This window comes from Eschrichtius robustus, chromosome 12, assembly GCF_028021215.1.
Source record: "Eschrichtius robustus isolate mEscRob2 chromosome 12, mEscRob2.pri, whole genome shotgun sequence".
NCBI lineage: Eukaryota > Metazoa > Chordata > Mammalia > Artiodactyla > Eschrichtiidae > Eschrichtius > Eschrichtius robustus.
The window spans coordinates 95024268-95038171 of record NC_090835.1 but is presented as its reverse complement, the minus strand read 5'-3'; the positions used below and the strand labels follow the sequence as shown (position 1 = coordinate 95038171).

At 39.5% G+C, this 13904-nt stretch overlaps 1 protein-coding gene across 1 annotated transcript in view; it reads left to right on the top strand.

Moving 5' to 3' along the window:
* The window catches only part of CAP2 (cyclase associated actin cytoskeleton regulatory protein 2), a 137200-nt gene extending 125749 nt beyond the window's left edge, over positions 1 to 11451 (top strand). The window contains exon 13 of the mRNA XM_068557541.1: positions 9787 to 11451. Coding sequence (XP_068413642.1) covers positions 9787 to 9897 — 111 coding nt within the window. The 3' untranslated portion in view covers positions 9898 to 11451. The remainder of the gene's footprint in view (positions 1 to 9786) is intronic.
* The last annotated feature ends 2453 nt before the right edge of the window (positions 11452 to 13904 follow it).

Below are 13904 nucleotides of genomic sequence, written 5' to 3'. Positions count from 1 at the left end.
AAGGAAGTTATAAATAAATACATTTTCTGCATCATGCAGTGTGATGGACTTGCTGATTGTTGCCATTTGAAAGCAAGTTATCGCTTCCTATTGTTGCTTTTTTTTTTTTTTTTTTGATGTGGACCATTTTTAAGGTCTTTATTGAATTTGTTACAATAGTGCTTCTGTTTTACCTTTTGGTTTTTTTTTTGTTTTTTTTTTTACAATGGTGTGTTAGTTTCTGCTTTATAACAAAGTGAATCAGTTATACATATACATATGTTCCCATATCTCTTCCCTCTTGCATCTCCCTCCGTCTCACCCTCCCTATCCCACCCCTCTAGGTGGTCACAAAGCACCCAGCTGATCTCCCTGTGCTATGCAGCTGCTTCCCACTAGCTATCTATTTTACATTTGGTAGTGTATATATGTCCATGCCACTCTCTCACCCTGTCACATCTTACCCCTCCCCCTCCCCATATCCTCAAGTCCATTCTCTAGTAGGTCTGTGTCCTTATTCCCGTCTTGCCACTAGGTTCTTCATGACCATTTTTTTTTCCCTTAGATTCCATATATATGTGTTAGCATACAGTATTTGTTTTTCTCTTTCTGACTTACTTCTCTCTGTATGACAGACTCTAACTCCATCCACCTCACTACAAATACCTCCATTTAGTTTCTTTTTATGGCTGAGTAATATTCCATTGTATATATGTGCCACATCTTCTTTATCCATTCATCCGATGATGGACACTTAGGTTGCTTCCATGTCCTGGCTATTGTAAATAGAGCTGCAATGAACATTTTGGTACATGACTCTTTTTGAAATATGGTTTTCTCAGGGTATATGCCCAGTAGTGGGATTGCTGGGTCGTATGGTAGTTCTAGTTTTAGTTTTTTAAGGAACCTCCACACTGTTCTCCATAGTGGCTGTATCAATTTACATTCCCACCAACAGTGCAAGAGTGTTCCCTTTTCTCCACACCCTCTCCAGCATTTATTGTTTCTAGATTTTTTTGATGATGGCCATTCTGACCGGTGTGAGGTGATATCTCATTGTAGTTTTGATTTGCATTTCTCTAATGATTAATGATGTTGAGCATTCTTTCATGTGTCTCTTGGCCATCTGTATATCTTCTTTGGAGAAATGTCTATTTAGGTCTTCTGCCCATTTTTGGATTGGGTTGTTTGTTTTTTTGTTATTGAGCTGCATGAGCTGCTTATAAATCTTGGAGAGCAATCCTTTGTCCGTTGCTTCATTTGCAAATATTTTCTCCCATTCTGAGGGTTGTCTTTTGGTCCCGTTTATGGTTTCCTTTGCTGTGCAAAAGCTTTTAAGTTTCATTAGGTCCCATTTGTTGATTTGTGTTTTTATTTCCATTTCTCTAGGAGGTGGGTCAAAAAGGATCTTGCTGTGATTTATGTCATAGAGTGTTCTGCCTATGTTTTCCTCTAAGAGTTTGATAGTGTCTGGCCTTACATTTAGGTCTTTAATCCATTTTGAGTTTATTTTTGTGTATGATGTTAGGGAGTGTTCTAATTTCATACTTTTACATGTACCTGTCCAGTTTTCCCAGCACCACTTCTTGAAGAGGCTGTCTTTTCTCCACTGTATATGCTTGCCTCCTTGATCAAAGATAAGGTGACCACATGTGCGTGGGTTTATCTCTGGGCTTTCTATCCTGTTCCATTGATCTATGTTTCTGTTTTTGTGCCAGTACCAAACTGTCTTGATTACTGTAGCTTTGTAGTATAGTCTGAAGTCAGGGAGCCTGATTCCTCCAGCTCCATTTTTCATTCTCAAGATTGCTTTGGCTATTCGGGGTCTTTCGTGTTTCCATAAAAATTGTGAAATTTTTTGTTCTGGTTCTGTGAAAAATGCCAGTGGTAGTTTGAGAGGGATTGCATTGAATCTGTAGATTGCTTTGGGTAATAGAGTCATTTTCACATTGTTGATTCTTCCAATCCAAGAACATGGTATATCTCTCCATCTATTTGTATCATCTTTAATTTCTTTCATCAGTGTCTTATAATTTTCTGCGTACAGGTCTTTTGTCTCCTTAGGTAGGTTCATTCCTAGGTATTTTATTCTTTTTGTTGCAATGGTAAATGGAAGTGTTTCCTTAAAATCTCTTTCAGATTTTTCATCATTAGTGTATAGGAATGCAAGAGGTTTCTGTGCATTAATTTGGTATCCTACTACTTTACCAAATTCATTGATTAGTTCTAGTAGTTTTCTGGTAGCATCTTTAGGATTCTCTATGTATAGTATCATGTCATCTGCAAATAGTGACAGCTTTACTTCTTCTTTTCCGATTTGGAATTCCTTTTATTTCTTTTTCTTCTCTGATTGCTGTGGCTAACACTTCCAAAACTGTGTTGAATAATAGTGGTGAGAGTGGGCAACCTTGTCTTGTTCCTGATCTTAGTGGAAATGGTTTCAGTTTTTCACCATTGAGGACAATGTTGGCTGTGGGTTTGTCATATATGGCCTTTATAATGTTGAGGAAAGTTCCCTCTATGCCTACTTTCTGCAGGGCTTTTATCTTAAATGGGTGTTGAATTTTGTCGAAAGCTTTCTCTGCATCTATTGAGATGATCATATGGTTTTTCTCCTTCAGTTTGTTAATATGATGTATCACGTTGATTGATTTGTGTATATTGAAGAATCCTTGCATTCCTGGGATAAACCCCACTTGAGCATGGTGTATGATCCTTTTAATGTGCTGTTGGATTCTGTTTGCTAGTTTTTTGTTGATGATTTTTGCATCTATGTTCATCAGTGATATTGGCCTGTAGTTTTCTTTCTTTGTGACATCTTTGTCTGGTTTTGGTATCAGGGTGATGGTGGCCTCGTAGAATGAGCTGGGGAGCGTTCCTCCCTCTGCAATATTTTGGAAGAGTTTGAGAAGGTTAGGTGTTAGCTCTTCTCTAGATGTTTGATAGAATTCGCCTGTGAAGCCATCTGGTCCTGGGCTTTTGTTTGTTGGAAGATTTTTAATCACAGTTTCAATTTCAGTGCTTGTGATTGGTCTGTTCATATTTTCTATTTCTTCCTGGTTCAGTCTCGGCAGGTTGTGCATTTCTAAGAATTTGTCCATTTCTTCCAGGTTGTCCATTTTATTGGCATAGAGTTGCTTGTAGTAATCTCTCATGATCGTTTGTATTTCTGCAGTGTCAGTTGTTACTTCTCCTTTTTCATTTCTAATTCTATTGATTTGAGTCTTCTCCCTTTTGCTCATGATGAGTCTGGCTAATGGTTTATCAATTTTGTTGATCTTCTCAAAGAACCAGCTTTTAGTTTTATTGATCTTTGCTATTGTCTCCTTCATTTCTTTTTCATTTATTTCTGATCTGATCTTTATGATTTCTTTCCTTCTGCTAGCTTTGGGGTTTTTTTGTTCTTCTTTCTCTAATTGCTTTAGGTGCAAGGTTAGGTTGTTTATTCAAGATGTTTCCTGTTTCTTGATGTAGGCTTGTATTGCTATAAACTTCCCTCTTAGAACTGCTTTTGCTGCATCCCATAGGTTTTGGGTCATCGTGTCTCCATTGTCATTTGTTTCTAGGTATTTTTTGATTTCCCCTTTGATTTCTTCAGTGATCACTTCGTTATTAAGTAGTGTATTGGGTAGCCTCCATGTGTTTGTATTTTTTACAGATCTTTTCCTGTAATTGATATCCAGTCTCATAGCATTGTGGTCGGAAAAGATACTTGATACGATTTCAATTTTCTTAAATTTACCAAGGCTTGATTTGTGACCCAAGATATGATCTATCCTGGAGAATGTTCCATCAGCACTTGAGAAAAATGTGTATTCTGTTGTTTTTGGGGTGGAATGTCCTATAAATATCAATTAAGTCCATCTTGTTTAATGTATCATTTAAAGCTTGTGTTTCCTTATTTATTTTCATTTTGGATGATCTGTCCATTGGTGAAAGTGGGGTGTTAAAGTCCCCTACTATGATTGTGTTACTGTCAATTTCCCCTTTTATGGCTGTTAGTATTTGCCTTATGTATTGAGGTGCTCCTATGTTGGGTGCATAAATATTTACAATTGTTATGCCTTCTTCTTGGATTGATCCCTTGATCATTATGTAGTGTCCTTCTTTGTCTCTTGTGATAGTCTTTATTTTAAAGTCTATTTTGTCTGATATGAGAATTGCTACTCCAGCTTTCTTTTGATTTCCATTTGCGTGGAATATCTTTTTCCATCCCCTCACTTTCAGTCTGTATGTGTCCCTAGGTCTGAAGTGGGTCTCTTGTAGACAGCATATATACGGGTCTTGTTTTTGTATCCATTCAGCCAGTCTGTGTCTTTTGGTGGGAGCATTTAATCCATTTACATTTAAGGTAATTATCGATATGTATGTTCCTATCCCCATTTTCTTAAATGTTTTGGGTTTGTTATTGTAGGTGTTTTCCTTCTCTTGTGTTTCTTGCCTAGAGAAGTTCCTTTAGCATTTGTCGTAAAGCTGGTTTGGTGATGCTGAATTCTCTTAGCTTTTGCTTGTCTGTAAAGGTTTTAATTTCTCCATCAAATCTGAATGAGATCCTTGCTGGGTAGAGTAATCTTGGTTGTAGGTTTTTCTCCTTCATCACTTTAAATATATCCTGCCACTCCCTTCTGGCTTGCAGAGTTTCTGCTGAAAGATCAGCTGTTAACCTTATGGGGATTCGCTTGTGTGTTATTTGTTGTTTTTCCCTTGCTGCTTTTAATATGTTTTCTTTATATTTAATTTTTGATAGTTTGATTAATATGTGTCTTGGCGTGTTTCTCTTTGGATTTATCCTGTATGGGACTCCCTGTGCTTCCAGGACTTGATTAACTATTTCCTTTCCCATATTAGGGAAGTTTTCAACTATAATCTCTTCAAAGATTTTCTCAGTCCCTTTCTTTTTCTCTTCTTCTTCTGGGACCCCTATAATTCAAATGTTGGTGCGCTTAATGTTGTCCCAGAGGTCTCTGAGATTGTCCTCAGTTCTTTTCATTCTTTTTTCTTTATTCTGCTCTGCAGTAGTTATTTCCACTATTTCATCTTCCAGGCCACTTACCCGTTCTTCTGCCTCAGTTATTCTGCTATTGATCCCTTCTAGAGTATTTTTAATTTCATTTATTGTGTTTTTCATCATTGCTTGCTTCCTCTTTAGTTCTTCTAGGTCCTTGTTAAATGTTTCTTGCATTTTGTCTATTCTGTTTCCAAGATTTTGGATCATCTTTACTATCATTATTCTGAATTCTTTTTCAGGTAGACTGCCTATTTCCTCTTCATTTGTTAGGTCTGGTGTGTTTTGACCCTGCTCCTTCATCTGCTGTGTGTTTCTCTGTCTTCTCATTTTGCTTATCTTACTGCGTTTGGGGTCTCCTTTTCACAGGCTGCAGGTTCGTAGTTCCCGTTGTTTTTGGTATCTGTCCCCAGTGGCTAAGGTTGGTTCAGTGGGTTGTGTAGGCTTCCTGGTGGAGGGGACTAGTGCCTGTGTTCTGGTGGATGAGGCTGGATCTTGTCTTTCTGGTGGGGAGGTCCACGTCTGGTGGTGTGTTTTGGGGTGTCTGTGGCCTTATTATGATTTTGGGCAGCCTCTCTGCTAATGGATGGGGCTGTGTTCCTGTCTTGCTAGTTGTTTGGCATAGGGTGTCCAGCATTGTAGCTTGCTGGTCGTTGAGTGAAGCTGGGTCTTGATGTTGAGATGGAGATCTCTGAGAGATTTTCGCCGTTTGGTATTACGTGGAGCTGGGAGGTCTCTTGTGGACCAGTGTCCTGAAGTTGGCTCTCCCACCTCAGAGACACAGCCCTGATGCCTGGCTGGAGCACCAAGAGCCTTTCATCCACACGGCTCAGAATAAAAGGGAGAAAAAATAGAAAGAGAGAAAGAAAGAGGATAAAATGAAATAAAGTAAAATAAAGCTATTATAATAAAAAATACGAAAAAAAATTATTAAGAAAAAATTTATTAAGAAAAAAAATTTTTTAATAAATTTATTAATTTTTTATAATAAAAAATAAGAAAAAATTATTAAGAAAAAATTTTTTAAATTTTTTTAAAATAAAAATTAAGAAAAAAATTAAGAAAAAAAAATTTTTAAGTAAAAAAAAAAAAACGGATGGACCGAACCCTAGGACAAATGGTGAAAGCAAAGCTGTACAGACAAAATCTCACTCAGAAGCATACACATATATACACTCACAAAAAAAAGGAAAAGGGGAAAAATTAATATATCCTGCTCCCAAAGTCCACCTCCTGAATTTGGGATGATTCGTTGTCTATTCAGGTATTCAACAGATACAGGTACATCACGTTGACTGTGGAGATTTAATCCGCTGCTCCTGAGGCTGCTGGGAGCAATTTCCCTTTCTCTTCTTTGTTCACACAGCTCCCGGGGTTCAGCTTTGGATTTGGCCCCGCCTCTGCGTGTAGGTCGCCTGAGGGCGTCTGTTCTTCTCTCAGACAGGACGGGGTTAAAGGAGCAGCTGCTTCGGGGGCTCTGGCTCACTCAGGCCGGGGGGAGGGAAGGGTACGGATGCGGGGCGAGCCTGCGGGGCAGAGGCCGGCGTGACACTGCACCCGGCTGAGGCACGCCGTGCGTTCTCCCGGGGAAGTTGTCCCTGGGTCACGGGACCCTGGCAGTGGCGGGCTGCACCGGCTCCCGGGAGGGGCGGTGTGGAGAGTGACCTGTCCTTGCACACAGGCTTCTTGGTGGCGGCAGCAGCAGCCTTAGTGTCTCGTGCCCGTCTCTGGGGTCCGCGCTGATAGCCGCGGCTCGCGCCCGTCTCTGGAGCTCGTTTAGGCGGCGCTCTGAATCCCCTCTCCTTGCGTACTGCGAAACAAAGAGGCAAGAAAAAGTCTCTTGCCTGTTCGGCAGCTCCAGACCTTTTCCCGGACCCCCTCCCGGCTAGCTGTGGCGCACTAGCCCCCTTCAGGCTGTGTTCACGCCGCCAACCCCAGTCCTCTCCCTGCGATCCGACCGAAGCCCGAGCCTCAGCTCCCGGCCCCCGCCGCCCCCCGGCGGGTGAGCAGACAAGCCTCTCGGGCTGGTGAGTGCTGGTCGGCACCGATCCTCCGTGCGGGAATCTCTCCGCTTTGCCCTCCGCACCCCTGTGGCTGCGCTCTCCTCCGTGGCTCCGAAGCTTCCCCCCTCCGCCACCCGCAGTTTCCGCCCACGAAGGGGCTTCCTAGTGTGTGGAAACCTTTCCTCCTTCACAGCTCCCTCCCACTGGTGCAGGTCCCGTCCCTATTCTTTTGTCTCTGTTATTTCTTTTTTCTTTTGCCCTACCCAAGTACGTGGGGAGTTTCTTGCCTTTTGGGAGGTCTGACGTCTTCTGCCAGCGTTCAGTGGGTGTTCTGTAGGAGCAGTTCCAAGTGTAGATGTATTTCTAATGTATCTGTGGGAAGAAAGGTGATCTCCGCGTCTTACTCTTCCGCCATCTTGCCCAGACCCCCCTACCTTTTGGTTTTTTGGCCAGGAGGCATGTGGGATCTTAGCTCCCCAACCAGGAATCAAACCCACACCTCCCTGCATTGGAAGGCGAAGTCTTAACGCCTGGACCTCCAGGGAAGTCCCTAGTTGTTGCTTCTTGAAAGTAGAGAAGTAAATCCAGGGATCATTCCCTCTGGTTCTAACTGTGCAAGGAAGCAGTGAACTGGGAAGGATGGGAGAAAACGTAACTTAGGCACACCTTTGAAAGAGGACCCCTCCATTAGCCTATGGGTCAATCACCAGCCGTCTACACTGCACTCAGCACTCAGGTTAACCTCCTTAGGCACACAACTAGATTGCTGCCATGTTCTCCTTTCCCCACCTGCCAGTGAGCACTACCCAGGCACACACCACATATTGCAGTTCAGAATTCATTGTTTAAGTCTAAAAAACAAAACTCCACAAGCATTGGGCCATGCTTCACTAGGTATCTGGACAGCCTAACCCTGAGGTAGAGAAGTCTCTCCTCTTGGGCTCTCCACCTAAAAAAAAAAAAAATACTGAAGAGCTAAAGCCAATACAGAACAGCTTCCGAAGAGGAAAGCTAAAAATTAGGATGATTCCTGGCCTTTGCAGCTGTTTAAGCAGAAGGCTCAGCTTCATGGAAACTGGCTGGAACTGTTAAGAAAAGCAGTGGGGGTTTGGACGAGCACTCCAGACTAATTAAACTAGAATCCCTGGATGTGGTCCAGACATCTGTATTGGTTAAAGTTTCCCAGGTGATTCCAGTGTGGAGCCAAGATTGGGATCCACTGACCCTAAAGGATGAGTATAGCTCAGAACCTGAGCTTTTATGCTGAGAAAGTAAAGTCTCCCCTCTATAGGTGAATTATCTTGTGCCTTCAGTCCATGGCCCACTTCATGCATTTTCCAACTGGGGGTAGTAGGGAGCAATACAGAGGTCCTGCCATGGACATTGTAATCTCGAAGTAGATGGTGGGGATGATTCATCCTGAAAGGAATCAGTCTCCCAGAGAAGGTCTGTCATCACATTACTATCATGTCACTCCCAAGAAAGACTGGGAACAGCTGTAGTGCAGTTACCATGAAAGAGGTGCCTCTTCTCTGGAGCATTCTCCACCTGGCTTGGTACTTAACGAGCAAACACCAAGCCTGGTTTATTCATCAAGAAGAGCCCCAGAAAGGATGTTAGAGAGACACACACACACACACACACACACACACACACACACACACACACACACACACACACACACACACACACACACACACACACACACACACACACTAGGTTACTCAGACTGTGGCTTCTTTGCTTTCTCTTAACACTATCGCAGATTTCACTCAAGGATAATTCACCACTCATGATAGAAAGGGCCTTCCCTTTAAAGTAGTTAAATAAATAGCTTCTTCCAAAAAAACAGCTGGACCCAACATCTAGGAAGATACGTGTTAGAGTGTGTATTCCACTAGATGTGAAACATCACATCTCACCGACAGATGAGCACAGGCACCAGCTTATCACACTGCGGTACAGGAAGTCCAGGGGTGGCACAAAGCCAGGGCTAAGGGGACTGCTCCTCAGCTTCCTTTCCTGCCCTCTTCTGCAATGCCTGGGGAATCACTCTCCGCGGAAAGGAGAGATCCCAAACTAATTTTATTTTGACTCTTCTGCATTTTTCTTTGTGTGTGTGTGTGTGTGTGTGTGTGTGTGTGTGTGTGTGTGTGTGTGTGTGTAGGGGTGTGGGTGGAAGGGGGGCATGTATTCCCCAATGGGAAGAGTAGGAAAGCAGGATGAAGGGTAACAAGTTTATATGTAACTTGCAGCACATTTTTATATTTCATCAAAGGGTAGACGTAACGCCGGGATAAAGCCCTTATTCAGACTGGTGGCCAGCAGCCTTGGCATCCCCTTGGAATTGTGGGAAATGCAGATTGTCATCCTCTTTCCCAGATCTACTGAATCAGAGTCTGCCTTTCAGCACGATCCCCAGTGCATGTTTGAGTTTGGTGCAGAGTCAAGGGTAAAAAGTCTAAGGTTTGAACTTTGACTGCTCAGAGGCTTGACCTCTCAGGCCTCTGTTTCCTGTAGATGGCATCTCAATAATATCTAGCTCTTAAAGTTCTTGCAGAGATTAACTGAGTTCACATGTATCTGATGCTTAGCAGAATGCCTGGTTCTTATAGTAAGTGCTAGCATCAATGAGGATGCCGGCAGGCGGTCACAGAGCTGACACATGACCATGCATCGCTCCCTGATGCAGCTTTGGGTTCCATAAAATGTCTTTGTCCATCATGTGACACTAATCAGCCTTCCATCTGTTTGCAAAGCCTTGGTTTAAATAACTTTGTTCTTCTGGCCTTTTTCCAGAGAGAATTTCCCGTTCCTGAACAGTTCAAGACAGCATGGGATGGATCCAAGTTGGTCACTGAACCAGCAGAAATTATGGTTTCTGAGAGACCACCGAACCCCCTGACCTGAATCCTCCCCATCAAAAAAACAAACAAATAAAAGCAGCATTAAAGACCTAGAAGTTGCAGTAGCACCTAGCTTTAGCTTTGGCCTCCAACAATTCTGTGCTATAGAAACAGCATAATTTCTGGCACGCCTTCGTGGGCATTTTGGAATATTTAATGTTTCTTCATGATTTGCCTTTGTGTGTGATTTGAGTTTCACATGATGACTTGTGAGCGTTATACATTTAAAGGGAAAAAAGAGAATTCTGTTCCCCTCATATCATTATCACAGTAGTTAAGAGGTAAAATTGCATGACTCACTTTTACACTTGTGTTTAATTGCTAGTTGAAAAATAAAACCTTTGAGAATCTAAGATGCACATTTTTATCTTTTAGACAATTTCCATGTATGTGGTAGTAGTATGCTCTAAAAATGTACGATTTTTGTTTTCTTCTTTTTACCACCTGTATCAGCATGAATACACTGTCAGCCTGAATACATATTTCAACCCATGTTTTTAAAAAAACATAAGTTCCGTCCTAAGAACCATATCCAGTTTCTTGGTCCTTGGAAAGACCTTTATTCTTTGCAGTTACCAAAAACCAAAAGTAAACTCTAATGATTTATCTTAAATATTTTTCTGCCATGTCGCTTGGAAAACTTTTACTTTTCTGAGATTTTTATGCCAAAAGATTGATAGGAAAAAGCAGGGTGTTTTTTTGCTCTATAATACCTCACAATTTTGCTCTAGGAACAAGCTCAGTTGTTATTTTCCAATTTTAAACCTATGAAATATCAGATGCCTTGTAAGTGATGTCTTTAATGTTTTATTATAGACTTTCTTCTTTTCCGCTTGCCAGACTCGCTAACCAGTCTCAAAAATGAAAATGAAAAAGCCATAGTTATATTACAACTTCTAAAACCTAAGGAATTGTTTGTTGGCTTGGCTTGCTGCTCCTGTTTTGCAGTATTGATAGTACATGCTTTTTCAACAGAAGAGTAACTCTGATATTCCTTTCTGTCTTTTTAGTACATAGTGCTGAAAACCTGCAACTTCTTGGATTACATGTAATGAATTCTAGTATAATGCTTGCAGACCCAGTACAAGCATATATATTGTGCCTAGTACAAGCCTTTGGAATACATCATTTCCGTTTTTTAAATATCTTCTATAACCGTATAGTATTCAAATTACTAATGCTTCTGTACCACAGTTTTGCTAGAAAAGTTTTTGTCCATATGAAGAATGTTGTGGCTTTAGTAAATACCTTTTTCTCAATTGTAAACTCATTCTGAAATAAAGTAAAATTCTAATTGTTTAAATACTGTGATGAATTCAGGGTGTTAAAATTTTTTTCCTCTTTGATTTGCTCCTTGCTCATATGTCAGCTTTAGGAAATACAGCTGAGCTTTGCTAGTTGAATTAGAGAATTTATCCAGCATGCCATCAGCTTCCCTGAAGAATGGCTTCTTCTAGATAAATATCAGATAAAGCCATTTTCAGTTGGAAGAACTGTCAGAAAAGTCTAGAATCAAGTTTTTTTAATATTGCATTAATTTGAGGTGTACAGCATAGTGATTCAGTTATATTTTTTGCAGATTGCATTCCATTATAGGTTATTACAAGATATTGAATATAATTCCCTGTGCTATACAATAAATCCTTGTTGCTTATCTATTTTATGTATAGTAGTTTGTATCTGTTAATCCCATACTTCTAATTTATCCCTCCCCTGCACTCTCGCCTTTGGTAACCGTAAGTTTTCTATGTCTGTGAATCTGTTTGTGTTTTGCATATATCACTAGATTCATTTGTATTATTTTTTATTTTAAGTTTTATTCATTTTTGTTATTTGTATACATATAAGTGATATATAGTATTTGTCTTTCTCTGACTTATTTCACTAAGCATAATATTCTCTAGGTCTATCCATGTTGCTGCAAGTGGCAATATTTCATTTCTTTATTGCTGAGTAGTGTTCCATTGTATATATATACCACATCTTCTTAAGCCAGTCCTCTGTTGATGGGCACTTGGTTTGTTTCCATGTCTTGGCTATCGTAAATAGTGCTGCTATGAACATCGGGGTGCGTGTATCTTTACAAATTAGTTTTTGTTTTTTCCGGTTATATACTCAGGAGTGGGGTTGCTGGATCATATGGTAGTTCTATTTTTAGTTTTTTAAGGAACCTCCATACAGTTCTCCATAGTGGCTGCACCAATTTACATTCCCACCAACAGTGTAGGAGGATTCCCTTTTCTCCACACCCTCTCCAGCATTTATTGTTTGTAGACTTTTTGATGATAGCCATTCTGACTGGTGTGAGGTGATACCACATTGTGGTTTTGATTTGCATTTCTGTAATAGTTACCAATGTTGAGCATTTTTTCACATCTCTGTTGGCCATATGTATGTCTTCTTTGGAGAAATGTCTATTTAGGTCTTCTGCCCATTTTTTGATTGGGTTGTTTGGGGTTTTTTTGATATTGAGTTGTATGAGCTATTTGTATATTTTGGATATTAACTCCTTGTAGGTTGCATCATTTGCAAATATTTTCTCCCATTGCATAGGTCTTTTTGTTAGCTGACGGTTTCTTTGCTGTGCAAAAACCTTTTTAAGTTTGATTAGGTTCCATTTGTTTATTTTTGCTTTTATTTCTTTTGCCTTGGGAGATTGATCTAAGAAAATATTGTTACAATTTATGTCAAAGAATGTTTTGCCTACGTTTTCTTCTAGGAGTTTAATGGTGTCATGTCTTATATTTAGGTCTTTAAACCATTTTGAGTTTATTTTTGTGTATGGTGTGAGGGAATGTTCTAATTTCATTGATTTACATGTAGCTGTCCAGCTTTCCCAACACCACTTGTTGCAGAGACTGTCTTTTTTCCATTGTATATTCTTGTCTCCTTTGTCATAGATTAATTGACGGTAGGTGTATGGGTTTATTTCTGGGCTCTCTATTCTGTCCCATTGATCTATATGTCTGTTTTTATGCCAATACCATGCTGTTTTTTTAATAAGATAAATTTATTATTTTTTTGACCAAAGTGTAATGATTTTTAAATCTTCTTAGACAGCTATGAAAACAAAGTATTCAAGAAAATAAAATACAAATGGAAAATTTAACCATTAGATTTCTTCTACCATGCTGTTTTTATTACTGTAGCTTTGTAGTATAATCTGAAGTCTGGAAGGGTTATACCTCCAGCTCTGTTCTTTTTTTCCCAGGATTGCTTTGGCAATTCTGGGTCTTTTGGGCTTCCATATAAATTTTAAGATTATTTGTTCTAGTTTTGTGAAAAATGTTGTGGGTATTTTGATAGGGATTGCATTAAATCTGTAGATTGCTTTGCATAGTATTGTCATTTTAACAATATTCTTTTAATCCAAAAACACAAATTATCTTTCCATTTCTTGGAATCTTCTTCAGTTTCTTTTGTCAGTGTTTTATAGTTTTCAGCATATAGATCTTTTGCCTCCTTGGTTAAGTTTATTCCTAGGTACTTTTTTTTACATGATTTTAAACAGGATTTTTTTTTTTACCTTCTCTTTCTGATATTTCATTATTAGTGTAAAGAAGTGCAACAGATTTCTTATTAGTCTTCTATACTACTACCTTGCTGAATTCACTTATTCTAGCAGTTTTTGTGTGGAGGCTTTAGGGTTCTCTACATAGAATATCATGTCATCTGCAAACAGTGACAGTTAGAATCCAGTTTTATAATTCAAGGCCTCTTCACTGAGAAAATCCCCTTCATTGATCTTTGTTAATGTAAACATCCCAGAAAATAAATGTAGTTTATAAATGTAATATAGTATTATATGTACTATATAATTAAATATATAAATAACTTTTAGAATAAATTTATAAATTTCTGGAGGAAAAAAATTTAAGTGGCAAGAAAAGACTATTTTAAAAACTGCTATATACCTATTACATAGTAATAATTTTATAATGAGAAATAAGTTGACTGAAAATTCTTGGAATCTCTCAACCAGCTTTGGACTTGGCATCAGCCTTTCAAAAT